The sequence below is a fragment of the Phyllobates terribilis genome, unplaced genomic scaffold (genome assembly GCF_046119375.1).
Source record: "Phyllobates terribilis strain yellow unplaced genomic scaffold, ASM4611937v1 Scaffold_2__4_contigs__length_985480577, whole genome shotgun sequence".
In the NCBI taxonomy this organism is placed as follows: Eukaryota; Metazoa; Chordata; class Amphibia; order Anura; family Dendrobatidae; genus Phyllobates; species Phyllobates terribilis.
This window is the reverse complement of record NW_027362762.1, coordinates 371394635-371421234: the sequence shown is the minus strand read 5'-3', so window position 1 is coordinate 371421234 and position 26600 is coordinate 371394635. Positions and strand designations below refer to the sequence as shown.

Genomic DNA, 26600 nt, shown 5'->3' with positions numbered 1-26600 from the left:
CATGACATACTGCTATGTCATTGAGCAGGTGTGGGTGTATGGAGAGGGCTCAGTAGTGGACTCACTGCACACAGGGCGCATACTTGCAGTGTCATACAGCCAATACATGCCTCTAATAGCAGGGATTGGCGCAATCCTGTTGTGGCTCCTACCTATCAGCCCCCAGAAACTCTGAGATGCCAATGGGTTGCTTTGGCAGCTGGGGCATGCTGAATGCTGCCATTGCTGCCATATTGGCGTTACTATGAAACTCTGTCAAAGGCAGGGCTTCATAAGAGATCCTGATTTTTTACTATCTGCTGGAATATAGAAATATTGCAATATATAGTACAAGGGATTAAACTATCGCAGGTTTAAGTCCCCTCAGAAGAGTAAAAAATTAAGTGAAATGTAACCCATAAGGTAAACACCATAGAGAAAAAAAAATTTAAATGACCGACTTCCATTATTCGTTCATTACACATCCCTCAACAAATATTATCCAAAAAAATCTAACTGTCATATAAGTAGCCCAAAATGGTACAAATGAAAAATCTCCAGCTCCATTAATGAAAAAGTTATGGGTCTTGGAAATGGGCGACACAAACCACATTTTTTATACAAGATTTTTTTAAGCCACAAGTAAAAGAAAAAAACGTATGTAAGGTTGCAACTGCCATAATTGTACTGACCTGGAGAAGTTGCTAAGTCGTGTTTATGCACTATGCACATTGTAAAAACAAAACAAACACAATGTCAGACTTGCATTTATTTTCACTATTTCATCTCACTGGGAATTATTTTCCTGTTTTTCAGTAAAATAAACAGTGTCATTGAAAACTACAACTTGTCAAAAACAAACCCTCATACGGTTATGTCAACGGAGAAATAAAAAAATATATATATGACTCTTGTAAAAAGGAGAGGAAAAAATGAAAACACAAAAACACTGGTTGCACCCTTAAGGTGTTAAGATCTTATTCCTTAGCGTCAAATACTGTGACAGTTTAATTCAATATTGCTAGCTGCAATATGCTAAAGTAGCAACAGATATGCAGATGAAAGGTGTGAGGACAAACAGCGATAAAATATACATGTTAATATCTATGTTTTTTTTTAAGATTTCTAAATTACGCAACTATTACAATTACGCAGTCCTTCTTGACTATAACAATTATTGCTTGTCCATTTGGTAGACAATCAGTGTTTGCTGTAGGATGCATCCTCTGGAACCTCTGTTGATTAGCACAATGCAAACAAAACTGTGCCTGGAATGGCAGCTTGCCATTGTGATGATCAGCAGTGTACCATTGGTTACACTACTCCTTTATTATAGATATAGTACTATATTAGTACTCTAGTATATTATAACTATTAGTATTTGCTCAAGCAAGATTAGATGAGATCTGAAGATCTGGAGTGCTAATAACATTAGACTGTTTCTCACTTGCAAGTCTCAGTAAGTAACTGATGACCATGTCTTTGGCCTTGTTTGTTTCCATGTTTTGCTCTCGGGACAACTGCATGCTTATCTGCTGGATGTTGTTCATGATGACCTCCGAGGTCATGATGTGGTTTGTAGATGCACTGCAGCTTATGTCCATCATGTACTGCTTATAGAGCTCAATCACCTTTTTTTCCAAGTATTCATTGAGAACTGAATTTGACATTGGTTGCTCATGGTTAATGATGCTCTTATCTTTATCACTGCATACTTTCCACGAATTCCGTTTGCTACCTTTTTTGGTTATAATATTTGCTTGAACACCTAAAGATTCCATGTTAGAAGGAATCTCAGAAGATTGCAAAAACGGGCCCTCACAAAATTCAAGGCTCCTATTACTAGTGAAATCACTCATGTTTGAGTTGATAGCCATCACCTGGTCCCCAGCTACATGCAAGTCATTATAGTCCCTACAGATATGTTGACAAGATGATGGAACCAAATAGGTCTCTTTACTTGAGTTTGAGATCTCACTTATACTTGCAGAGGGTGATTTTTCACTTTCATACATAGAGCCTTCCACTATTTCCTGGATATTGTTCTCAGCCTCTCGTGTTTTTTGAGATTTGTGCTTTTCAAATGAAGCAAATTTCCTGAAAATCCTTCTGCTTCGCGTTTCATGTGCAGACAAATAATTGATAGTGCAAACACCAGCCACTTCTTTTGGTCCTTTAGTTCCATTCTTGCGATGCAACATGTTTATGTCATTGTCATATTGAGCCTGGATTTTACACAGGTATCCCTCTGAAAGCATAGCTATATAAATGAAAACATAAAGGAAATATTTACTATAAGGATAATAAACTTTGTTTATAATCAGTTTTTATTTTACAGTAGTGATGCTAGCAGATATGCACTCTGTACTCATAACATCTATGATATTTCATAGCGCCGATTCAAATAAAGAGAAATATTACTGTATTTATTAAAAATGTTCTTAAGTTTGGAAAGCAAAATGAAAAATCAATAAACTGTGAAAATCTGTAGATGACTATTGGTTATACACCATCAAAATTACAGCCAATAAAATAATATTTTAGCTACATTGTTAATACTGTTTTTTTTTTATGTATTCTATTTTCTCCCCTTACAAAAAGGAGAATGTGGTGGAAAAAAAGTTATTGAACCATTATATGACTGAAATAATAGATGTGATTAGGTAACTTTCATTTCTACAAAAAAGGTGAATCCGTGTTTGCGGAGCATCGGTACAACTTAAGGGATAAGTGTCATGTTGGTAACTCACACAGGTGGTAAGCACCGCCCTATTCACTGCGGTCACCACTCTGCTTTCACCAGTCTCAGGCTGTCACACTGAGCTGCCTCTTCCAGTATTTCCAACACTGCTGTATCCTCCTGCTGCTGGTTATTGTCCACCTGGGTATAGGGAGGCATGGCCAGATTCTGCAGGAACTTAACCCCACTGTGTCCTGAAGAGGTGTGATTCTCTGACCTATCGCCAAACCGCAGTGGGTTTATTAGGCGGCTCCTGTCATCACTCCTCGCCTGATCTAAGGTTCTAGTTCAGTTCCTAGTTTCCTGTAAAGTACTCTCTTGTATTCTCTGTTTCTGACTAGCCTACTACTCTGTTTCTCCGTTCCTGACCTTGGCTACGTATATATTGAACCTGTGCTGCCTGTCCTGACCATGGATTGTCTGACCACGTCATTGCCTTCATCCACCTGTTCCTTGTACTCGTCGTGTCTCTGACCCTTTGGTCAGCTGCTGCAGACCCGGAGACTGCCTTGGAGTGGTACCTAGTGGCTACCTGTGGTCAAAGTTCTCCTCACCATCAGAGGCTCTAGTGAATGCCAGGTAGTCACTTAGTTACGCCACTCCAGGGTAAGCCCGGCCGGTGGCACAGTGGGTCCACACCCACCAGCATTACAATGTTGAACAGGAAATAATTTACAAGTAAATAGTATGATGCAAGAGAGGGGATTTATCATGAAAATAGTACAGAACAATTCCAAACAGACAAAACATGAAATGAAATTAGACAGTTGGACTACTTTCAGCCAGTGGCTTTATTCTAAAACCACAACAGTTTCTGAAAGTTTCATGGAGAAACAGCGGGTTTTCATTTCACTATAGCTGGCATACAGCTATGTTTTAAAAATAACAATTGCAGGAGATTCAGTTCTTAACAAAAGTTTTCAAAATGTAGTCAGAGTTGGACAGATTTTCTTTGACCCAACACCAGAACAAGTTCCAATTTCTATCTGTACTATGCAATCTGTTTAATTGCTGTAACTTGCTTAAAAAAAGGGTTATTCCCACAATCACATTTTTTTTCGCAAAGTAAATGCATAGTTTAAGATAAATATTCCTTCTTGTACCTTTGTGTTTTTTTTTCATCTCCATGTGCCCTATGCATCTATATATCCAGATTCACATAACTGAATGAGCAGCCTTTTCTTACTAAGTTTCACAGCACCCTGCCCCTCCTCAGTGCTACAGATACTTTCCTCCCCCTCCTATGTGTTCCTGACTAGTCCCACCTCTCTGAATTTATGAATCAGAGCTGTGCTGCTACCAGATGACTGAGGAATGTGTAAAATAGCTGGGGCACCCAGCACAGCTCTGCTACAATGTGTTCAGCTCACCTGCGTCCACCACAGACATGTCATATCATCAAGCTTTACATTCTGACAATATACACAAGATTAACTCCTGCTTGGCTGAGAAAAAAACAGATATTAGCATCTCTGACTATACATTTTGCCTACTAACAACAACTCCAAAAAAGTTACCTCAAACCAATGGAGGATGGCAGACTTCAACATTAGGGTTTTTTCACACATTAATAATTTTGGTATGTGTACTATCTGTTATTCTTATGGATAGATCAAGGACCCCTTACAATCAATGTGCCTTTTCACATGTAATTCTTTATTTGCAGTAAGTTGTGCAAAGCGGTTTTTCAATCCAGCTAAGCATTTATACCTGACGTGTTTCGAGTCTAGCTGACTCTTAATTTTAGAACTATAGCAATAATTAAGAGTCAGCGAGACTCGAAACCCGTTAGATATATTTTTATGCCCATGCTACTATTTTAATGAAGTCATAATGAAGTATTTTTGCTTTTATCTCACTTTGCTGGATTGAAAAACCTCTTTCCCCAACTTTTAACAAAGCTGCTTGAGACCCCACAAGCTTCAACCGTGCATAGTGGGGTGTACTGCCCAAGAAACCAGGCTGAACAACATACAGTGCCTACAAGTAGTATTCAACCCCCTGCAGATTTAGCTGGTTTGATAAGATGCAAATAAGTTAGAGCCTTCAAACTCCAAACGAGAGTAGGTTTTATGAACAGAAGCATAAATCTTACAAACCAAAAAGTTATGTTGCTCAGTTGAATTTTATTAAATTTTAAACATAAAAGTGTGGGTCAATTATTATACAACCCCTATGTTTAATATTTTGTGGAATAACCCTTGTTTGCAATTACAGCTAATAATCGTCTTTTATAAGACCTGATCAGGCCGGCACAGGTCTGTGGAGTTATCTTGGCCCACTCCTCCATGCAGATCTTCTCCAAGTTATCTAGGTTCTTTGGGTGTCTCATGTGGACTTTATTCTTGAGCTCCTTCCACAAGTTTTCAATTGGGTTAAGGTCAGGAGACTGACTAGGCCACTCCAACACCTTGACTTTTTCCCTATTGAACCAGGCCTTGGTTTTCTTGGCTGTGTGCTTTGGGTCGTTGTCTTGTTGGAAGATGAAATTACGACCCATCTTAAGATCCTTGATGGAGGAGCGGAGGTTCTTGGCCAAAATCTCCAGGTAGGCCGTGCTATCCATCTTCCCATGGATGCGGACCAGATGGCCAGGCCCCTTGGCAGAGAAACAGCCCCACAGCATGATGCTGCCACCACCATGCTTGACTGTAGGGATGGTATTCTTGGGGTCGTATGCAGTGCCATCCAGTCTCCAAACGTCACGTGTGTGGTTGGCACCAAAGATCTCGATCTTGGTCTCATCAGACCATAGAACCTTGAACCAGTCTGTCTCAGAGTCCTCCAAGTGATCATGAGCAAACTGTAGACGAGCCTTGACATGACGCTTTGAAAGTAAAGGTACCTTACGGGCTTGTCTGGAACGGAGACCATTGCGGTGAAGTACGTTACTTATGGTATTGACTGAAACCAATGTCCCCACTGCCATGAGATCTTCCCGGAGCTCCTTCCTTGTTGTCCTTGGGTTAGCCTTGACTCTTCGGACAAGCCTGGCCTCGGCACGGGAGGACACTTTCAAAGGCTGTCCTGGCCGTGGAAGGCTAACAGTAGTTCCATAAGCCTTCCACTTACGGATGATGCTCCCAACAGTGGAGACAGGTAGGCCCAACTCCTTGGAAAGGGTTTTGTACCCCTTGCCAGCCTTGTGACCCTCCACGATCTTGTCTCTGATGGCCTTGGAATGCTCCTTTGTCTTTCCATGTTGACCATGTCTGAGTGCTGTTCACAAGTTTGGGGAGGGTCTTAAATAGTCAGAAAAGGCTGGCAAAAGAGATCTTTAATCCACACATGTGAAGCTCATTATTCTTGGTGCCTGAACTACTTCTTAATACTTTAGGGGGACCAAACAGAATTCTTGTGGTTTGAGGGGTTGAATAATAAATGACACTCTGAATTAACTTTTAACGTTTAAAAAAAAAAAAAAAAATTTGCTGCAGTGCATTTCCCACTTCCAGGCTGATCTACAGTACAAATGTCACAATGCCAAGTTAATTCCGCATGTGTCAACCAGCTAAATCTGCAGGGGGTTGAATACTACTTGTAGGCACTGTACATATATTGGCAGGTTGCACCATTAATTCTACAGCACTTTACAGACATTAATTGGCACTGTCCCCATTGGGGCTCACAATCTATATTCTCTATCAGTATGTTTTTGGAATGTGGGAGGAAACTGGAAAACCTGGAGGAAACCCACACAAACACAGGGAGAACATAGAAACTCCTTGCAGATGTTGTCCTTGGTGGGATTTGAACCCAGGATCCCAGCACTGCAAGGCTGCAGTGCTAACCACTGAGCCACTGTGCTGCCCATCATAAGGAAATTGTAGTCTGTCATTTGTTCTGCTAATTCTCCCTAGTATGTCAAGATGTCATTGCTGTGCACATATTCTGTCTTATATTACTTCTTTTAACCACTTAGGATTCATTGTTTGGGCGGCCTCCTCCTTATTTAACTGTATAGAAAGCCGGCAGCGGCAGAACCACCGCAAGAACAACTACAAAACTGCTGGTAATATCATCTCAGGAAAATGATCGCCAGCATTTTCCTGAAGTGATTTTGCCTGGGAAAACTTGGTGGCTGCACCGACGACTAATTGGTGCCATGTGAACATGCCACAAATCCTCCTCAAAAAATTCAAAGCTCAAAAATTTGGAGTTTCTGTTCTGTTTCTGCTCTGAAAACTCAGCGAAAAAACTCTACCTATTAGCTAAATTAATTCTGCAAAATTTCTCTACCTATTAGCTAAATTAGGTTCATTTTTTACTTGGTACTTGGCTTTCACAAAACATTGTTGATACAAATGTGTGGGTTACATGTTGGTGTACACACTATACACCCGTGTGTTTTTTTACCTGTGGCTTTTCCTTATTTTATTTACTTCTTTGGGGAAATCCACATATAAACTCAGCGTGCCCTCAAGATACATTGACATGTTGTGAATTTCAAAAACACTCTAGATTAGCTTATGCTACGTAAAAAAAGCCAAGTGGGCATGAGATTTCTATAAATCCCATCCGGTTTGCTAAAACTGTAAGAAGCTGCGTTTTTTTGTGGACTGAAAATATGCAGAATCAAAAAAGCTTTCTTGGGAACTTAATTTTAAAAGAATAAACCATGGACGAGTTCTTTGTATATTGACCACACATGAAGCACATTTTATACAGTACAATAATGAGAACATTTACATGTTAGATCACTACTGATGCGTGAAACTAATGTGTTTGCATTGATTTTGATTTTTGAAAACTATTGGAGAAAGTTCAGATGTCCGTTTTTCATGTACATTTTCTGTCCATGTTCTCCACAGAAAGAACATGTACCCATTATAACCTATGGAGCTATTTCAATGTTTGTGCGTTTTTACAAACTGCAAAAAAAGAAAAATATGTCCTTTTTTCATCCAAGTCACAGCTCAAACTTGCTCACTCAAAGCAATGGATCCATGAAAAAAATGTGATAGCCCATTGATGCCATCTAATCCAAGTGCTGTCTGTTTTTTATTATCTAATGCGAGAGAAACTTGGAATTTTTATTGCATTCAAGAAGAAAAAAAAGGGATGACACACCAATTGTAAAAACGGAGAAAAATAAAAAAAAATGGATGTCTGAATGACGCCTAAGGTAGTCTGTTTCTTGTTAATGATCAAGCGTTTTCTGTTCTAACCTCTAATTAAAAAGTAGACCTCCGATCACATTTAGGCTATGTGCCCACGTTGCATTTATGAAGCAGAAAATTTCTGCTGCATAAATGCAAGTCCTCTCCCGGAAAAACGCATGCGGAATTCCGCACGCGTTTATCGCGCATTTTTCGCGCGTTTATCACGCGTTTTCCACATGCGGAATTGCCTTGCGTTTTTTATGCACTGGACAAAGGCAATTCCGCTTGCGGAAACGCAAAATTAAATGACATGCTGCGGATTTTTGAACTCGGCATAAACGCTGCGGAAAAATCCACAGCATGTGCATAGAACTTGCGGAATGCCATTGGGGACCATGGGGTGCGGATATACATGCGTTTTTCAAGCGTTTACGCTGCGGAAATTCCGCAGCATATACGCTTGAAAAATACTACGTGGGCACACAGCCTTAAAGATCTTTTACCCATCTCTCCAGCTCCTCTATATTATAGTAATTTTCATTATAACATATTAGAAAATCACATCCAATGTTCAAATATTATCAAATTATTATTAAGCGTACAGTGCCAGAGAATAGTGCGAGAATGAATGAGTCGCTCATATAGCAAAGATATTATTACATTAGTATTACATATTGTGTATTATATAACACAAAACCTGTCAAACATTTTCAAAAAGAGGAAATTGATGTAAAGTATACAAGAAAGAAAAGGAGAAGAAACACAAAGAAAGTAATAAAGGAAAATACAGGAAGATGGAGGAAGAGGAAGAAGGTAATGTAAAGGGGGAAGAAAAAGAAAGGGTGTGATAGAAGGGAAGTGGGGGAATCCACTGGCCCCTTTACTAGTATCAAATCAGCGGGGGAGGGGAACTACAGTAATTTAATTCCATTTGTGCATTTTGAAGGGAAATTAATGACCCTTATATCCACAGAAGATTGCACTGTACTCCGTTATCTCTTGTAGCCATATAGATAATGAGTTGAGCTGACTTGTACATGCTTGACCTCCACTCCATTCAGACTAATGGGTGTCCAAGTAGTCAGAACCCTTTAAATCAGCAATAACTTATCTTGGTACAATGATTAAAACATAAAATATTTCGATATATTTATATATAAAAATATAAATATATGAACACTATATTAGATACAGTTCTGGATGGAGGAGCAGTCTTTAATACCTAAAATGTTAATTTATCTCCTATACCTTTCTTTTTTTCACCTTAAAGGGCAGATCTGTTTCAACAGTTTTGGAAAAGAACAAGAAAAATATATCACCAAGTTTTTAGAAAGTATAGAAATAACATATACAGTATTCAAAATATTTGCAAAATTGTGACTCTTACCTTTATAATATCGTTATCCAACTCAAGAAAATGACCAACAACTAATATATAAATATGCCCAACTTGCTGCTAAAATATAACTTCAGTTCAGAAGCTGACACCCGTCTCATCTGTCTGCTGGGGCTGAAGGGGAAGTTTTCTCTTCACAAAACTAAAGCTGTAACTACATGAAAAGATTTTCTACTTCCGCTTTTTGATTTGCCTCCCTGCCATCAGAGTTTTGTTTTCTACATGAGACTTGCAAGGGGATTTTTTTAAAGAAGGGCATAAGGGACCAAAACTGAACACATTTTAACTTTTATTTTCTAAGATTCATGGTTAAAAATTGAAACTAATACCAACAAATTTTAACTTCATACACTAGGGCAGGGAGGCAATGAAATTAGTATACTATGAATAGCAAAAATTGGGTAAACTACAAAGTTAAATCTTATCTGCCCACACCTAAAATATAGTATCTGGGGGGAGGGGTGGTTGGTTGTTACCATTTTGTAAAAAATGGTCATTGTATTATTATTTGGCGCAGCATGATGTAGGAAAAGAGACCCAATTATAGTGATGTATCTCTTAGTCTACTGCGTGCAGCAGTCGTGACAAAATCACAGTTTTCTCTGCTGCAGATGTAGCAGTGCTATGAATGCTGACACCACTGATTGACAACTTTCTAAGTACACTGTATGTTGACAGAAAGTTGCTAATAAGTGTTGGGTGGCAGGTTGCAGAGAGCAGTTGACTAGGAGGCACTAGGCAGCTAGTCCTGTAGTTATAATCTCCTGTTGGTAAAACACTGATTTCATTGAAATGGCAGGGAGCCTAGTAAGTGACACATCACTGGAATCAGGGTCTTTTCCCCTACATCATTCTGCTCTCAGATTACATACACTTTATGCACAATTAGGTAAGGGAGTATTTTGACATCATCATTATTTTTATGAATATTTTCTAACTCCAAGCTGTATAAACTTGAATGCTTATTATATAAAAGCAGATCAGGTGATGTGTATTTGTGTAATGAAAGAGGATGTGGCCTACAGATATCAACACCCTTTATAAAGGTGTGCAGAATAATTAGGCAGCTTGTTTCCTCAGGCAAAATGGGCCAAAAAAGAGATTTACCTGACTCTGAAAAGTAAAGAATTGTTAAAAATCAGAGGGCTGCAGCACTCCAAAAATTGCTAAAATATTGGGACGTGATCACAGAACCATCAAAAGTTTTGTTGCAAATAGTCAACAGGGTCGCAAAAAAACATGTTGAGAAAAAAGAGGCACAATAACTGCCAAAGATTTGAGTAGAATCAAATGTGAAGCGACCAGGAACCCATTATCCTCCAGTGCTGTCATATTCCAGAACAACAACCTCCCTGGAGGGCCCAAAAGTACAAGGTGTTCAGTGCTCAGAGACATGGCCGAGGTAAGGAAGGCTGAAACCCGACCATCTCAGAACAAGGCGCAGAAGTTGAAATGTCAAGATTGGGCCAAGAAATATCTGAAGACAGATTTTTCAAAAGATTTATGAACTGATGAGATGAGAGTGACTCTTGACTGACCAGATGGATGATCTTGTGGCTGGATCAGTATAGAGCACAGCCTTCCACTTCGATTCAGACTCCAGTGGTATGGGCTCTTATTATTAAAGATGAGCTAGCTGAACCTTTTCAGGTTGAATATTGACTCAAAATCAACTTCCAAACATACTGCCAATTTTTAGAAGACACTTTCTTCAAGCAGTGGTACAGGAAAAAGTCTGCATCTTTCAAGAAAACCAAGATTTTTATGCAGGACAATGATCCATCTCATGCATCGAAGTCTCCACTGCTTGGCTAAACAATAAAGCCCTTAAGTATGAAAGAATAATGGCACGTCCCTTTCCTCACCTGACCTAAACCTTATTGAGAACCTGTGGGTCCTTCTTAAATTAGAGATTCCAGTGAAGGAAAACAGTACACCTCTGTGAACAGTGTCTGGGAGTCTGTGGTTGGTGCTGCCCAATAAGTTGATCGTCATTAGAATAAGAAACTGACAGACTCCATGGATGGAAGGCTTATGATGTTATTGAAAATAATGGTGGGTATGTTGGTCACTGATTTTTTTGTTTCTTAAATGTCATAAATGTATTTTTGTACATTTTGAATGGTTTTCTTATTATTCTTATTTTAACCCCTTCCTGACATGCGCCGTACATGTACTGATATGTGGGAGTTGCGTTCCCGCAAAGAGCAGTACATGTACGGCGCGGGGATCGGTAGGCTCACGTTGAGCGCCGCCGCGATCTCATGCGGGTGTCAGCTCTGTGTGAGAGCTGACACCCCGCAGCAAAACCCACGATCGGTGCTAGCACCAATCACAGGCGTTTAACCCCTCTGATGCCGCTGTCAGTAGTGACAGTGACATCGTAGGGCATCGCAGAGGGAGTGGGCTCCCTCTGTGATCCCATCAGCACAATGCGATGTGATTGCATTGTGTTGATGGTCTCCATAGTTACCTCCAAACCCAATATGGCCGCGGGGTCCTTCAGGGTCTTGCAGGAAGGTGGCCACTCAGCGCCTGAGGCGCTGAGACGCCTCCTTCCTGCCTGTCAGACACTGCTCTGATGCTCTGCAGTTCAGATGCATTGCAGAGCATCAGATCAGCGATCTGAAAATTTGGAAATGATGTCCCATCCTGGGACAAGGTAAAAAAACATTTAATAAAAATTATAAAAATATTTTTTTTAAAAATCACAAAATAAAGAAAAAGAAAAGAAAATATATTAATCCAATAAATATATTTATCTGTGTAAAAAAAATAAACATATTGCGGCGTCCGTAACGACCCGACCTATAAAACTGTCCCACTAGTTAACCCCTTCAGTGAGCACCGCAAAAAAAAAGGCAAAAAACAATGCTTTATCATCATACTACCGAACAAAAAGCGATCAAAAAGATGCCTGTAAATAAAAATGGTACCACTGAAAACGGCATCTTGTCCCGCAAAAAGCAAGCCGCCATACAGCTCCGTCAGCAGAAAAATAAAAAAAGTTACAGCTCTCAGAATAAAGCGATGCCAAAATTTTTATTTTTTCTATAAAATAGTTTCTATTATGTAAAAGCGGCAAAACATAAAAAAAATATAAATGTGGTATCTCTGTAATCGTACTAACCCAAAGAATGAAGCTGCCTTATCAATTTTACCACACGTTGAACGACATAAAAAAATCCCCAAAAAACAATTCCTGAATTGATGGTTTTTGTTCATTCTCCCTTGCAAAAAATGGAATAGAAAGCGATCAAAAAAGTCACGTGTCCGAAAATGGTACCAATAAAAACGGCAACTCGTCCCGCAAAAAACAAGACCTCACATGACTCTGTTGGGCAAAATATAAAATTATAGCTCTCAAAATATGGCGATGCAAAAACTTGTTTTTACAATAAAAAGCGTCTGTTAGTGTGTGACAGCAGCTAATCATAAAAACCCAATATAAATCTGGTATCGCTGTAATCGCACCGAGCCGAAGAATAAAGTCGTCTAATCAATTATACTGCATGAGGAAAGACGTAAAAAATAAATAAACCAATTCTTTTCCTGCTGCTTATTTGTTCATTCTGCCTCCCAAAGATCGCAGTAAGGCTCGGTTCACATTTATCCTGCGATCTGCGCTGAGCGCTTACACCGGGGTTTCCATGTAAATCTCTGAAATACGTGATTTCGACGGAACCCACGGCGGAAGATTCCCTGTAATGAGGCAGATGGAGGCACTGTGGACGCCGTCTGGCCTGTGATCCCACGGTGTCCGTCTTTTTATTAGGCTTGCATAAAAGTGCCGTTGGCCACAGTTTTGTGCACTTCTGAAAAGAAGACCCCACTGAACAGAGGCCAGATAGAGTCCAGAGTAACTCTGCTGCCTCATAGTGAATGGATCGCTTGGGGATGTCATCTGAATCACGTCACTTGGAGATTTAGATGGAAACCCCGATATAAGTGCTCAGCGTAGAGCGCAGGATAAACATGATACAAAATGTTATGTAAAATGTTCCCAATAAAAGCTTCAACTCCACTCAGGTCCGTCATCTGTTAACAATAATATAGGGGCTTCCACATTACTATTAGCACAAAGGCTCTGGAAAAATGAAATGGCTCCTCGCCCTCCAAAAGAAATCCAACAAATTCTGCACTCCCAAATCCAAGTGTCCCCCTCCCTTCTCATCTCCAGTTTGTGTCTAAACCGCAGTTAGCATCCACATGTTCTGTAGCGATGAGAGCCTGTCTAATTTACAGGTGCATGTCTCCAGAAGCACAAACTGGGCATAATGTACTGGTAACCACAATGTACTAGTCACTACAACGGCAGTTTACAATCTTCACTTAGCAACATCCACTGCTGCTTGTTTGTGAAAAACACCCATGGAGTCAAAATTGTCACTAAACCTGTAGATAAATTCACAAAGGGGTATAATTTCCAAAATGGGGTTACTTGAGGGGGGATTCTGCTCTTCTAGCACGTAGGGGCTCTGTATATGGAGTCTGCAAACTGTTCTAGGAAAATCTGTGCTACAGGAGGCAAATAGCTCTCCTTCCCTCCCGAGTCTCGCAGTGTGGCTAAGCAGTACTGTACAGTCACATATGAGGTATTTCTAAATTCAGCAGAAATTGTGGGACAAATTTTGGTGCCATTTTACCCATTTCCCAGTGCGAAAATGTAAAATCTGGGGCTGAAACAAAATTTCTGTGTTAAAAATGTAATTATTTTTTCTTCACTGCCCAATGGTATAAAATTATCCTTGTGAAAATGCAAAATTTTGTGCTAAAAAACATTCTTGCAGGAAATTTTTTTCATTTTTTATTTTCACTGTTCAATGTTGTAAACTCCTGTGAAGCACCTGGGGGTTCAAGGTGCTCACCACACATTTAGATAAGTTCCCTAAGGGGTCTAGTTTCCAAAATGGTGTCACTTGTGGGGGGTTCCACTGTTTAGGCACATCAGGGGCTCTCCAAATGCAACATGACATCCGCTAATTATTCCAGCAAATTTTACATTCAAAAAGTCAAATGGCGCTCCTTCCTTTCTGAACCCTGCCATGCGCCCAAACAGTGGTTTTCTCCCTCCCACATATGGGGTATCGGCTTACTCAGGAAAAATTGCACAACAAATTTTGGGGTCCATTTTTTCCTGTTATCCTTGCAAAAATAAAAAAATTGGGGTCTAAAGTAACATTTTAGTGAAAAAAGTTAAGTGTTCATTTTTTTCTTCCAAATTCCAAAAATTCCAGTGAAGCACCTGAAGGGTTAATAAACTTCTTGAATGTGGTTTTGAGCACCTTGAGGGGTGCAGTTCTCAGTGGTGTCACTTTTGGGTATTTTCTGCCATAAAGTCCCCTCAAAGTCACTTTAAGTGTGATGTGGTCCCTAAAAAAATGGTTTTGTAAATTTTGTTGGGAAAATAAGAAATCGCTGGTCAACTTTTAACCGTTATAATTTCCTAACAAAAAAAAAATTTGGTTCCAAAATTGTGCTGATGTAAAGTAGACATGTGGGAAATGTTATTTATTAACTATTTTTTGTGACATGACTCTCTGATTTAAGGGCATAAAGATAAAAATTTTGAAAATTGCAAAATTTTCAAAATTTTCGCCAAATTTCTGATATTTTCACAAATAAAAGTAAGTCATATCAAATAAATTTTACCACTATCATGAAGTACAATAAGTCATGAAAAAACAATCTCAGAATGACAGGGATCCGTTGAAGCGTAATTACCTCATAAAGTGACAGTGGTCAGAATTAGAGATGAGCGTTGTTCTACTCGAACTGTTCGCCAATCTCAAATTCGAGCTGTTTTGGGCGGTGTTCGAGCCGGTCGGCGAACACGAACAATTTGAGAAAAATTCGGCTGTTCGAGGTTATGTTCGATAACTGTTCGTGCACCAAAATCATAACTGGATTTTTTCTCAGTAATGATGAAAATTAATGTTAATACGCAGTTTGAGTGTACAGCGGGGCGGGGGGAGGGGCAGGGGATGGATCTCTGCAGGAACAATGAAGATCTCCATTTTTTTTTCTCTTTCCCGCATTTGCAGTGGGGAGGTGCAATCTGTCAGCCTATCAGCAGCGCACACACGGAGCGAAGTGCTTTTTTTCACACAAGCAAGGGCATGTGTGATTGGCAGTGTATGTCACATGTCCTTGCCCTATAAGACCAAGCCATTTTCCCCGTCGCCACCATTTTCTCACTGCTGCAGCTGCGTGTTAGACGGCACCACTGTTGCTGTGTGCGCTATACCTTGTTAATTTCAAGCCAATTTTCGCACAAATATACAGATAGCTTGGGAGTAGGGAATAGTTGTGATTGCAGTCCTTTTAAGGACTAGGTTACAGCATTTCCTATGACTTTTATCAAGCAGGTCTGTGCTCTTAAATAGATAGATTGTGGGAGTAAAGACTAATTGTAATTGGAGTCCTTTTCAGGACTAGGTTACATCAGTTCCTATCAGTTTTTGCCAGGCAGGTCTGTGCCAGTGCTGTGCAAGTTTTTTTCACAGCATTTGGCTGAATCTAGCAAAGCTAATCCTTTTTGGCCTATTGCAGAGTGTGTTAGTCAGTGGAGTAGCCTATCTGTGTTGCAAGATATACCACCTGTGTATAGAATACCAATTTTTTTACTGCACCTAGTGAAGTAAAATCTTTTGGGCATAGCATCATTCTATTAGTCCATCTATACTGACCTCCATCAGGTTGCAAACTGAATATAATTTTTTTCTGCATCTAGCTCTGAAAAAATATTTGGGCTTCTAGCAGTGTGTGGGACTTGGTCTATTAGTCCATCTATACTGACCTCCATCAGGTTGCAAATTAAAAATAATTTTTTTCTTCATTTAGCTCTGAAAAAATATTTGGGCTTCTAGCAGTGTGTGGGACTTGTTCTATTAGTCCTTCTATACTGACCTCCAGCAGGTTGCAAATTGAATATAATTTTTTTCTGCATCTAGCTCTGAAAAAATATTTGGGCTTCTAGCGGTGTGTGGGACTTGGTCTATTAGTCCATCTATACTGACCTCCATCAGGTTGCAAATTAAAAATAATTTTTTTCTGCATCTAGCTCTGAAAAAATATTTGGGCTTCTAGCAGTGTGTGGGACTTGGTCTATTAGTCCATCTATACTGACCTCCATCAGGTTGCAAATTAAAAATAATTTTTTTCTGCATCTAGCTCTGAAAAAATATTTGGGCTTCTAGCAGTGTGTGGGACTTGGTCTATTAGTCCATCTATACTGACCTCCATCAGGTTGCAAATTGAATAAAAAAAATTTCTGCATCTAGCTCTGAAAAAATATTTGGGCTTCTAGCGGTGTGTGGGACTTGGTCTATTAGTCCATCTATACTGACCTCCATCAGGTTGCAAATTAAAAATAATTTTTTTCTGCATCTAGCTCTGAAAAAATATTTGGGCTTCTAGCAGTGTGTGGGACTTGGTCTATTAGTCCATCTATACTGACCTCCATCAGGTTGCAAATTAAAAATAATTTTTTTCTGCATCTAGCTCTGAAAAAATATTTGGGCTTCTAGCAGTGTGTGGGACTTGGTCTATTAGTCCATCTATACTGACCTCCATCAGGTTGCAAATTGAATAAAAAAAATTTCTGCATCTAGCTCTGAAAAAATATTTGGGCTTCTAGCGGTGTGTGGGACTTGGTCTATTAGTCCATCTATACTGACCTCCATCAGGTTGCAAATTACAAATAATTTTTTTCTGCATCTAGCTCTGAAAAAATATTTGGGCTTCTAGCAGTGTGTGGGACTTGGTCTATTAGTCCATCTATACTGACCTCCATCAGGTTGCAAATTAAAAATAATTTTTTTCTTCATTTAGCTCTGAAAAAATATTTGGGCTTCTAGCAGTGTGTGGGACTTGTTCTATTAGTCCTTCTATACTGACCTCCAGCAGGTTGCAAATTGAATATAATTTTTTTCTGCATCTAGCTCTGAAAAAATATTTGGGCTTCTAGCGGTGTGTGGGACTTGGTCTATTAGTCCATCTATACTGACCTCCATCAGGTTGCAAATTAAAAATAATTTTTTTCTGCATCTAGCTCTGAAAAAATATTTGGGCTTCTAGCAGTGTGTGGGACTTGGTCTATTAGTCCATCTATACTGACCTCCATCAGGTTGCAAATTAAAAATAATTTTTTTCTTCATTTATCTCTGAAAAAATATTTGGGCTTCTAGCAGCGTGTGGGACTTGTTCTATTAGTCCATCTATACTGACCTCCATCAGGTTGCAAATTAAAAATAATTTTTTTCTGCATCTAGCTCTGAAAAAATGTTTGGGCTTCTAGCAGTGTGTGGGACTTGGTCTATTAGTCCATCTATACTGACCTCCATCAGGTTGCAAATTAAAAATAATTTTTTTCTTCATTTAGCTCTGAAAAAATATTTGGGCTTCTAGCAGTGTGTGGGACTTGTTCTATTAGTCCTTCTATACTGACCTCCAGCAGGTTGCAAATTGAATATAATTTTTTTCTGCATCTAGCTCTGAAAAAATATTTGGGCTTCTAGCGGTGTGTGGGACTTGGTCTATTAGTCCATCTATACTGACCTCCATCAGGTTGCAAATTAAAAATAATTTTTTTCTGCATCTAGCTCTGAAAAAATATTTGGGCTTCTAGCAGTGTGTGGGACTTGGTCTATTAGTCCATCTATACTGACCTCCATCAGGTTGCAAATTGAATAAAAAAAATTTCTGCATCTAGCTCTGAAAAAATATTTGGGCTTCTAGCGGTGTGTGGGACTTGGTCTATTAGTCCATCTATACTGACCTCCATCAGGTTGCAAATTAAAAATAATTTTTTTCTGCATCTAACCCAGCCAATAGTTTTGGCCTAATACCACAGTTTGGCCACTCAGCTCTGCTCGGTTACCATCCATTGTTTTTTTGTGCAAACAACTCCAGAGTTGTGAATTAGTTAACCACCAAAACGAGTGGAAAAAGGCCTGCTGCTGGTGGAAAGGGGAATAGGCGTGTTGGGAAGGGGAAAAAAGGTCGTGTCCGTGGGGTAGGTGCAGAAGAAAGACCATCTTCCAGCCAAACTAAAATGTCTACTTCTTTTAGCGGACAATGTGATAAGATCCCTTTCTTACGGCCACGCCAATCGCTACAAATTCCAGATGAGGCACAAAAACAGCAGGTGCTTCAACGGATATCAAGTGCTCCTTTAAGTGGGCTCTCCTCCACATCAACTTCAACATCACAAATACTCCAGTCCTCAAAGGTGTCACCCAAATCGCACTTGCTTCCTCACAGCTCCCAAATCTCCAGCTGCCCGTCTGAGTATGAGGTAGAACAGATGGTTGAGTCTGCAGAGCTGTTTACTCATACTATAGCCTGGGAATCAGAGGTCGACTCCAGCGCTTCTGTGAATCCAGACGAGGAAATGATCTGCACTGATGCCCAGAATCTTTATGAGTCGGATCCAGGACCAGACGCAGAAGGTTCTGACCATAATGTAGACCCTCATTCCCAAACTGTAACTCCTGTTGGTGGAGACAATGAGGAAGACGATGATAAGACTCAAATACCTGATTGGAGCGACAACTTTAGTTTTTTGTCAGGGCAGGAACAGGTTGGCTCTGAGGACGACGGGTGTGATAACGCACAGGGTGATGATGATGAGGTCGGAGATCCCACTTACTGTCAACCCACAGTCAGCCAAGAGATGAGGTCAGCAGAGGAGGTGGAGGAAGATGCTAGTGACGACGAGGTCAGGTTGCGCCTTCCTGGACAGAGACGTAGTACTGGAAGCACGTCAACAACTGCATCCTCAAACACAACTCTGCCTCTCACCACAAGTCGTGGTGGCTCTTCAGGTCGCATGGGTGCTAAGCCTTGCATAGCCTGGGCATTTTTTCAGATCGATAAAGATGACCCAACTCGTGTTATCTGTAACATTTGTCAGCAAAAGCTAAGTAGAGGCCAAAAAATACATAGTTTGAGTACTTCATGCATGAACCGGCACATGGACATGAAGCATAAGTTGCAGTGGGAAGTTCAGTGTGCTACAATGCGGCCTAGCCGGCCGGGCCAACCACCGTCTGCCATATCTTGTGCATCCGCGGCCTCTTCATCCTCTGTGACAGGGGGGACAGCAGTCACACCTGTTTTGGGGCGCAGACCTGCCACCTCTTTACCCACAACAGCCAGAGTGATTGGCAGGTCATCATTTTCTTTGGAGGTGGTAACACCAGCTGGTCTTGAGCGCTGTCCGACATCGATAGCACCACCTTTGGATCAAGGCAACCTAACATGTCCGCCTGCATCTTCCTCACAGACCGGCAGTTTGCCGGGGACACCCTTATCAACCCCGTCTAAGCACAATAGCCAGCCCTCGGTCCCTCAGATGTGGACAAGTAAAAGACCATTTCCTCCTAGCCATGAGAAAGCTAAGAGGTTGAATTTCACCATCTGCAAGCTCTTGGCTACAGAAATGCTGCCTTTCCGCCTGGTGGACACAGAGGATTTTCGAGACCTTATGTCCGTCGCAGTGCCCCAGTACCAGATGCCCAGTCGGCACTACTTCTCAAAGAAAGGTGTGCCTGCGCTCCACCAGCATGTCGCACACAACATCACCGCTTCTTTGAGAAACTCTGTGTGTGACAGGGTGCATTTCACCACAGACACTTGGACGAGTAGGCATGGACAGGGGTGTTACATGTCGCTGACTGGGCACTGGGTAACTATGGTGACAGCAGGACAAGGGGCTGCTGTCCAAGTCTTGCCGTCCCCACGAGTTGTGCGTCAATCCTCTTTATGTCAAAGTTCCTCCACTGCTTCTGCCTCCTCAACCTCCTCTCGGTCTTCCACCTGCACCCAAAGCCTGTCTGGTCATGCCACAAGCTTTCTAACTGCGCAGAAGGGATCCTGCACACCTCCTTACTATGCTGGCAGTAGGGCTCAACGTCATCAGGCGGTTTTTACATTGAAATGTCTGGGAAATGTGAGTCACACAGCTGAGGAGTTGTGGTCAGCTCTGGAGAACCAATTTCATGAATGGTTGTCTCCACTGGACCTGAAACCAGGGAAGGCCGTGTGCGACAATGCTGCAAACCTGGGTGCGGCCCTTCGCCGGGGCAATGTCACACACGTGCCTTGTATGGCTCACGTGTTGAACCTGGTTTTCCAGCAATTTTTAGCCCACTATCCCAGACTAGATGGGCTTCTGCAGAGGGCACGGTCGCTGTGTGCTCACTTCCGCCGTTCGCATCCCGCAGCTCAGCGACTTACATCTCTACAGAAGTCGTTGGGCCTGCCACTTCACCGGCTAAAATGCGATGTGCCTACCCGGTGGAATTCAACTCTGCACATGTTGCAGCGACTGTGGCAGCACCGACAAGCCCTGGTGCAATACGTTCTGACGTATAGCCTGGGCCAACGAGATTCAGAGGTGGGGCAAATCACGCTGGAGGAGTGGTCTCAGATCAGGGACCTATGCACCCTTCTGCACAGTTTTGAAATGGCGACGAAGATGTTTAGTGCTGACGATGCCATTATCAGCATGACTATTCCGGTGATTTACATGCTGGAGCACATGTTAAACAGAATTCGGAGTCAGGTGGTGGCACAAGAGGAGGTGGAGGAAGTAGAGGAGGAGGAGTTGTATGCGGAAGGGCTAACATCTGCAAGGTCCAGACGGTCGGCAGCACCAAGGCGGCAGGCATGTGAGGGTGGGGGAGATGATTTTACCAGGGCGCATGGTAGCAGCCAAACTAGTGAGGAAGGTGCAGGAGCCCAGGAAGAAGTGGAGGACGAACTGATGGAAGACTCATCAGATGAGGGAGACCTTGATCACATTTCTGTTGTGCGAGGTTGGGGGGAGAGGACAGAGGAAGGAAGCATGATTGTTACCTCGCCACCAACACAACAGGGACTTGGTGCTCCTGGATGCGCAACACACATGAGTGCCTTCTTGCTGCACTACCTGCAACATGACCCTCGAATTGTGAGAATTAGAAATAATCCTGACTACTGGGTTGCCACACTGTTAGATCCCCGGTACAAAAGTAAATTTGCAGAAATTATTCCTGCCATAGAAAGGGATGCACGCATGCAGGAGTATCAGCAGAGACTGTTGCAGAATCTTACATGTGCTTTTCCACAAAATACCAGTGGTGCACGTAGTGAATCTCACAGTTCCAACTTGCCAACCGTGGGACCGTCAAGTGTTCAGCACTCAAACCGTAACAGAACCACAGTATCTGCTGGTAACATCAATTTTGCGGAATCATTTCACCACTTTTTTAGCCCATCCTTTGCAAGGCCACAGGAGACAAGAAGTCTGACACATAGTCAACGCCTAGAGACGATGGTACAGGAGTATCTCCAAGTAAACATTGAAGCCACGACTGTGTCACTGGACCCTTGCTCTTTTTGGGCTTCCAATCTGGATAAATGGCCGGAGCTAGCCACTTACGCCTTGGAGATCTTGTCATGCCCCGCAGCCAGCGTTCTGTCTGAACGTGTGTTCAGCGCTGCTGGTGGTGTGCTGACAGATAAGCGCACGCGGCTCTCCACTGATAATGTAGACAGACTCACGTTCATAAAGATGAACAAATCATGGATCCGAAATGACTTTTCTACCCCTGTGTCATCCTGGGGAGAGTAAAAGCTTGATGATTGGTTAAAATCACCCTACCAACCGTTTTAAGCTTTCAAATTACTAATCATGTTTATCTGTATCTTGACTGGAAAATAATTTGGGCTTTGTAGCAGTGTGCAGCACTGATCCTATTAGGCCATCTATAATAAGCTTCACCAGATTTAAAATTAAAAATAATTTTTAGCTGCATCTAGCCCGGAAAATAATTTTGGGGCTCCGAGATGCGCAAGACACATAAGTGCCTTCTTGCTGCACTACCTGCAGCATGACCCTCATATTGTCAGAATTCGAAGTAATCATGACTACTGGGTTGCCACACTCTTAGATCCCCCAAACTTTTCGATCAACCTTTTCATTTTAATAAAGACCAAAAAAATGGTCATTTTTGAAATTCTAAGCATTAGCAGGTTGTTAGAAACTGAAATCAAACAGTTTTCAACTCAAAACTTTATTCTAGGTGATGTTACATTTTCACATAGGACCCCTTGTTCGAAAGGAGCTTCTGAACTCTCTCGTCCATTGAATTTGTCAGGTTTTGGATGGTTTCTGCTTCAATTGTTTTGCATGAGGACAGAATACCCTCCCAGAGCTGTTGCTTAGATGTGAACTGCCTCCCGCCATCATAGACACTCCTTTTAATGATGCTCCAAAGGTTCTGAATGGGGTAGAGGTCAGGGGAGCATGGGGGTCACACCATAAGTTTGTCCCCTTTTATGCCCATATCAGCCAGAGATGCAGATGTTTTATGTGCAGCATGAGATGGTGCATTATCATGCAGAAAAATGATCTTGCTGTGAAATACACGGTTCTTCTTCTTGAACCATGGCAGGAAGTGCTGTTTGAGAAAATCCACATACATTATGGAGTTCATCTTTAGCGCCTTCAGGGATCCTAAAGGGGCCGACAATCTCTCTCCCCATGATTCCAGCCCAAAACATTACTCCACCTCCTCCTTGTTGGCGCTGTAGCCGTGTTTGCGTGGGGTGTCCATCAACCAGCCATCCTCCACTCCATTCATCTGGACCATCGAGCGCTGCACGGCACTCATCCGTGAACAAAATAGTTTTGAAATCAGTCTTCATGTAATGTTTGGCCCACTGGAGCCGTTTCTGCTTGTGTGAAGTGGATAGAGGAGGTCGACAGGATGGCGTATGCACAGCTGCAAACCTCTGAAGGACCCTGCATCTTGTTGTTCGGGGGACGTTGGAGGCACAAGCAGCTTCAAAAACTTGTCTGCTGCTATGACAAGGCTTTTTTGCCGCTGTTCTTTCAACCTGACGTAATTGCCTGTAGGAAAGAGTCCTCAATTTGCCCTTATCAGCACGCACACGTGTGTACTGTGAATCAGCTACATACTTCTTGATTACCAAGACACTTCATCCTGATCATCGCACAATGTTGATTGTAGTCATGCCTTGACCTAAACACTCCACAATTTGTTGCTTCTCAGCAGCCGACACATCCTTTTTCTTTCCCATTTTGGCAGAAAATGTAGGCTGCTTAATAATGTGAGAGAGCCTTCTTAAGTAGTCTTGCCTTTCATTGGACACACCTGCCAAACTAATTAGCACAGGTGTCTGCAATTGCTTACAGTGATATAAAGAGCCCTGACACACATCACCATCAATGAGTTTAACTGACAAACAAACAAATTCTTCCCTTATCACTCCTAAACACTTTTTGCATAATAATTTGGAACGCGGTGTACATGTGCTTTTCCACAAAACACCAGTGGTTCACGTAGTGAATCTTACAGTTCTAACTTGCCAACCGTGGTCTGTATGGAATTGTTCAATAAAGGGCCCAAAATTAAGATAACATAGATGGGAGAGGTCTCTATGAATAGGAATTCCTAAGTGATACCCTGTGAGGGCCAGGCAAAGGGAAAGTTGGACTGGATGGAATCCTATATGGATTTAGGGAGGGAGACATCGAGGGCCTCAGACTTCGCTGCATTGATTTTAAAATTTTACCATGTAACAAAGTGATCTATTTCAGCCATAACAGCAGGGATGGATATATGTGATTGAGTGATATATACTAGGACATCATCAGCAAATAGAGAGAGCCTCCCACCTCAATCCACCTAATATTGGGGTTATGGCGAATTGATGAGAGCAGGTGCTCCGTCACTAGGATGTATAAGAGAGGGGACAGAGGACATCCCTGCCTTGTCCCATTGGTGATTGTGAAAGGTGATGAAAATGTTCTGACGCACCCCCTGGGCCTTGGGACACCCGGAGCCGGACCCTTTTTGGTGGATGCTGGTGGTTGTAGTCTTCGTGGCGGCGATCCGGTTCCGTGGCTCAGGGCGGTCAAACCAGTGGCGGAACTATTTATGTGGTTTTGATGTTTAAATGTCCGACTACGCCACCCGTGGATTGCGGTCAGAGTGAACCGCCGCTACAGGGCAGACCGCTAAGGCTGGTGTTGTGGGTGCAGCAGAGCGTAGCATAACTCCCCACGGGAGGAGTATAGCCTCAGGGCAGTGTATGCGGAGGATGGGGGTGATGGTGCAGGGCAGCAGCAGTAACGACACGGAGTCAGTGATGCAGTTCAGGGCCTTTACTCACAGTTCTTATTATCCAGACCACGTCTTCAGGTAACGGCTGCCCACGTCGTACTGTGCTCACCAGGTGAGGGGCTCAGACAACTCCCAGATAACTTTGGAGCGCTTCACAGGACCCCCTTTGTGTGTCCTTTGTCTGGCCTTTCTTACCAACACTTCTGTCCGGCTGCCTCGGGCCTCCTCTTGGTAAACTTGGCGCCAGTTTCCCTGACCCTATGTGGTGCCTTCCTAGCGGGTGGAGCAAGGGGCTGCGCCACATAAAATGTCAGAGCCTCCGGTTTCTAGCTGAGGGTCGTTTCCTGCCTCCACTAGTTCGGGGACCGGTCTCCCCCTTTGGCCTGACCCCTCCACGCAGGTGGATTCGGGCGTGCGGTGGCGACTCGCCCGTCCGCACCCCTGGGATCCCTTCATTCCTCGTTCCTGGAGCCTTCTCCGCTCCTCTTCCTTCCTTCTCCCTCTTGCAGGCCTGGACCTCTGTTACTAGGCCCCCCTCCGGAGCAGAGCTCATGCAGAGCCCCTGCTCCCTGCCACTTCTGCTCAGACTTCTCTGCACTGAACTAAGATGGTGCCCACCTTTTATACTCCCTTCTCAATGCACCCAGGAACTGCTTCCTCCCTGCTCCTGCACTGCAGGGTTCCCCTTCCTCAGTGTTCCCTCCCCCCACTCCAGCCAGGGACAGGGACTGTCGTGCCCATCTCAGGGGCATATTGGTCGCCCTGCCCCACGGCAATGTGGTGTAATGCATGCAGGTGTCGGGTCCTGATCCACACTCCATCCTTATCTGAGAGTGAGATATCACACCTCTGGGTGAGGTGCAATACGTCTGTAGCAACCGAGCCCTCGGTGCTACAGTTCCATTTATCTTCAGCCTAGGTGACGTATTGTGATACAGGGCCGTGATTTTGGCTATAAAAGGGTCCCCTAGACCCCTACCCCAAGCTTTTTAAGAGAATCATATATGGCGTGCCAGGAGACTCTATGGAATGCTTTCTCAGCATCCAACGAGAGTATCTACTTACAAATTTTTAACTGCATCTAGCCCAGGAAATACTTTGTGCCTAGTAGCAGTGTCTGCTAGTCAGCGGATTATCCCGGCTGTTAAGCAAGCTACACCACCTGTAGTTTGGACACTTAATTTTTTCAAAGGAAATGCTTCGGGACCACGGGATACTCAGTGAAGAGCATCAGGAGGCACCCCAAGGCATAGGGGCTGGGACTGGCACTAGGATGCCTTGCGGTGGACAGCCGAGCTCGATCCTTATAAAAGCTTTTTAACTGCAGCAGCTTTAGTGGACGCTACTGGAGCTGGAATTACGCGGCTGCTGGCATGAGACTTGCCCTCCAATAGATCCTTGTAAATGGATTTAAAGTGTATTCATTCAAATTAGAGGGACAATTTAAATTAAAAAGCTTAGAGCTGCCTCCACCACAGGGGGGCTCTCTCGACCCACCAGCGGACAGGCACCAGTATTGGGAGAGGGGGGCTGGCCGTCAGGGTTCACCGCGGCTCTGGCACAAACCCGGCGACACGGAGGTGGCACGGGCAGGAGCGGACTGGCCGTCTCGGCTTCTCACTTTTTGGATTTTAGAAGGGCATGACATGCCTATATCTGTGTCTCCCCCTCCTTTTACTCCTCCACCTCTTTTCTTTTCGCATGACTATATGTACTTGTCACTTTTCCATGTGTTAGTTGTGTCTTCTGAGCAGTTTGTCAGCTTTTGGACACCTTTGAAGGTGTTTTCTATGTGTTTATATGTGTTTTTGTTTGCCTGCCATTGGTTTTAACGGTGTTCGAAGGTGTTCGACGAACAGTTCGACGAACAGTTCGGCGAACACACGGGTGTTCGACGAACCGAACCGAACTCGAACACTACGGGGGTGGCTCAACACTAGTCAGAATTCAAAAAATTGGCCTGGTCATTAAGGTGCAAACAGGCTGCGGGGCAAAGGTGTTAACAGATTAAAATAAACTATTGAGATGGAAGAACATACATTTTTTAATTTAGAATAGTTACATAATACTTCTGCACATTAATTGTTGCCCAATTATTATTCACACATAGTTATTCTCCTAAGAATGACAGAACTTCACTTTTACTTTCTTAAAATTTCTAGTTTCAGATTTATTAACCTTTTGGCTTGACCGACAGCACAGTAGTTGTTCAACAACAAAGTCAGTTATTAAAAATACAAACTGCC

At 42.5% G+C, this 26600-nt stretch overlaps 1 protein-coding gene across 1 annotated transcript; it reads right to left on the bottom strand.

Moving 5' to 3' along the window:
• Positions 1-730: 730 nt before the first annotated feature.
• On the bottom strand, positions 731-9347 carry TASL (TLR adaptor interacting with endolysosomal SLC15A4). The gene is made up of 2 exons (XM_073670484.1): positions 9209-9347; positions 731-2239 (listed from the first exon to the last, which is right to left on the bottom strand). The coding sequence occupies exon 2, from the start codon at positions 2235-2237 to the stop codon at positions 1365-1367; it is 873 nt and encodes a 290-aa protein (XP_073526585.1). The 5' UTR covers positions 2238-2239; positions 9209-9347; the 3' UTR covers positions 731-1364.
• Positions 9348-26600: the final 17253 nt, after the last annotated feature.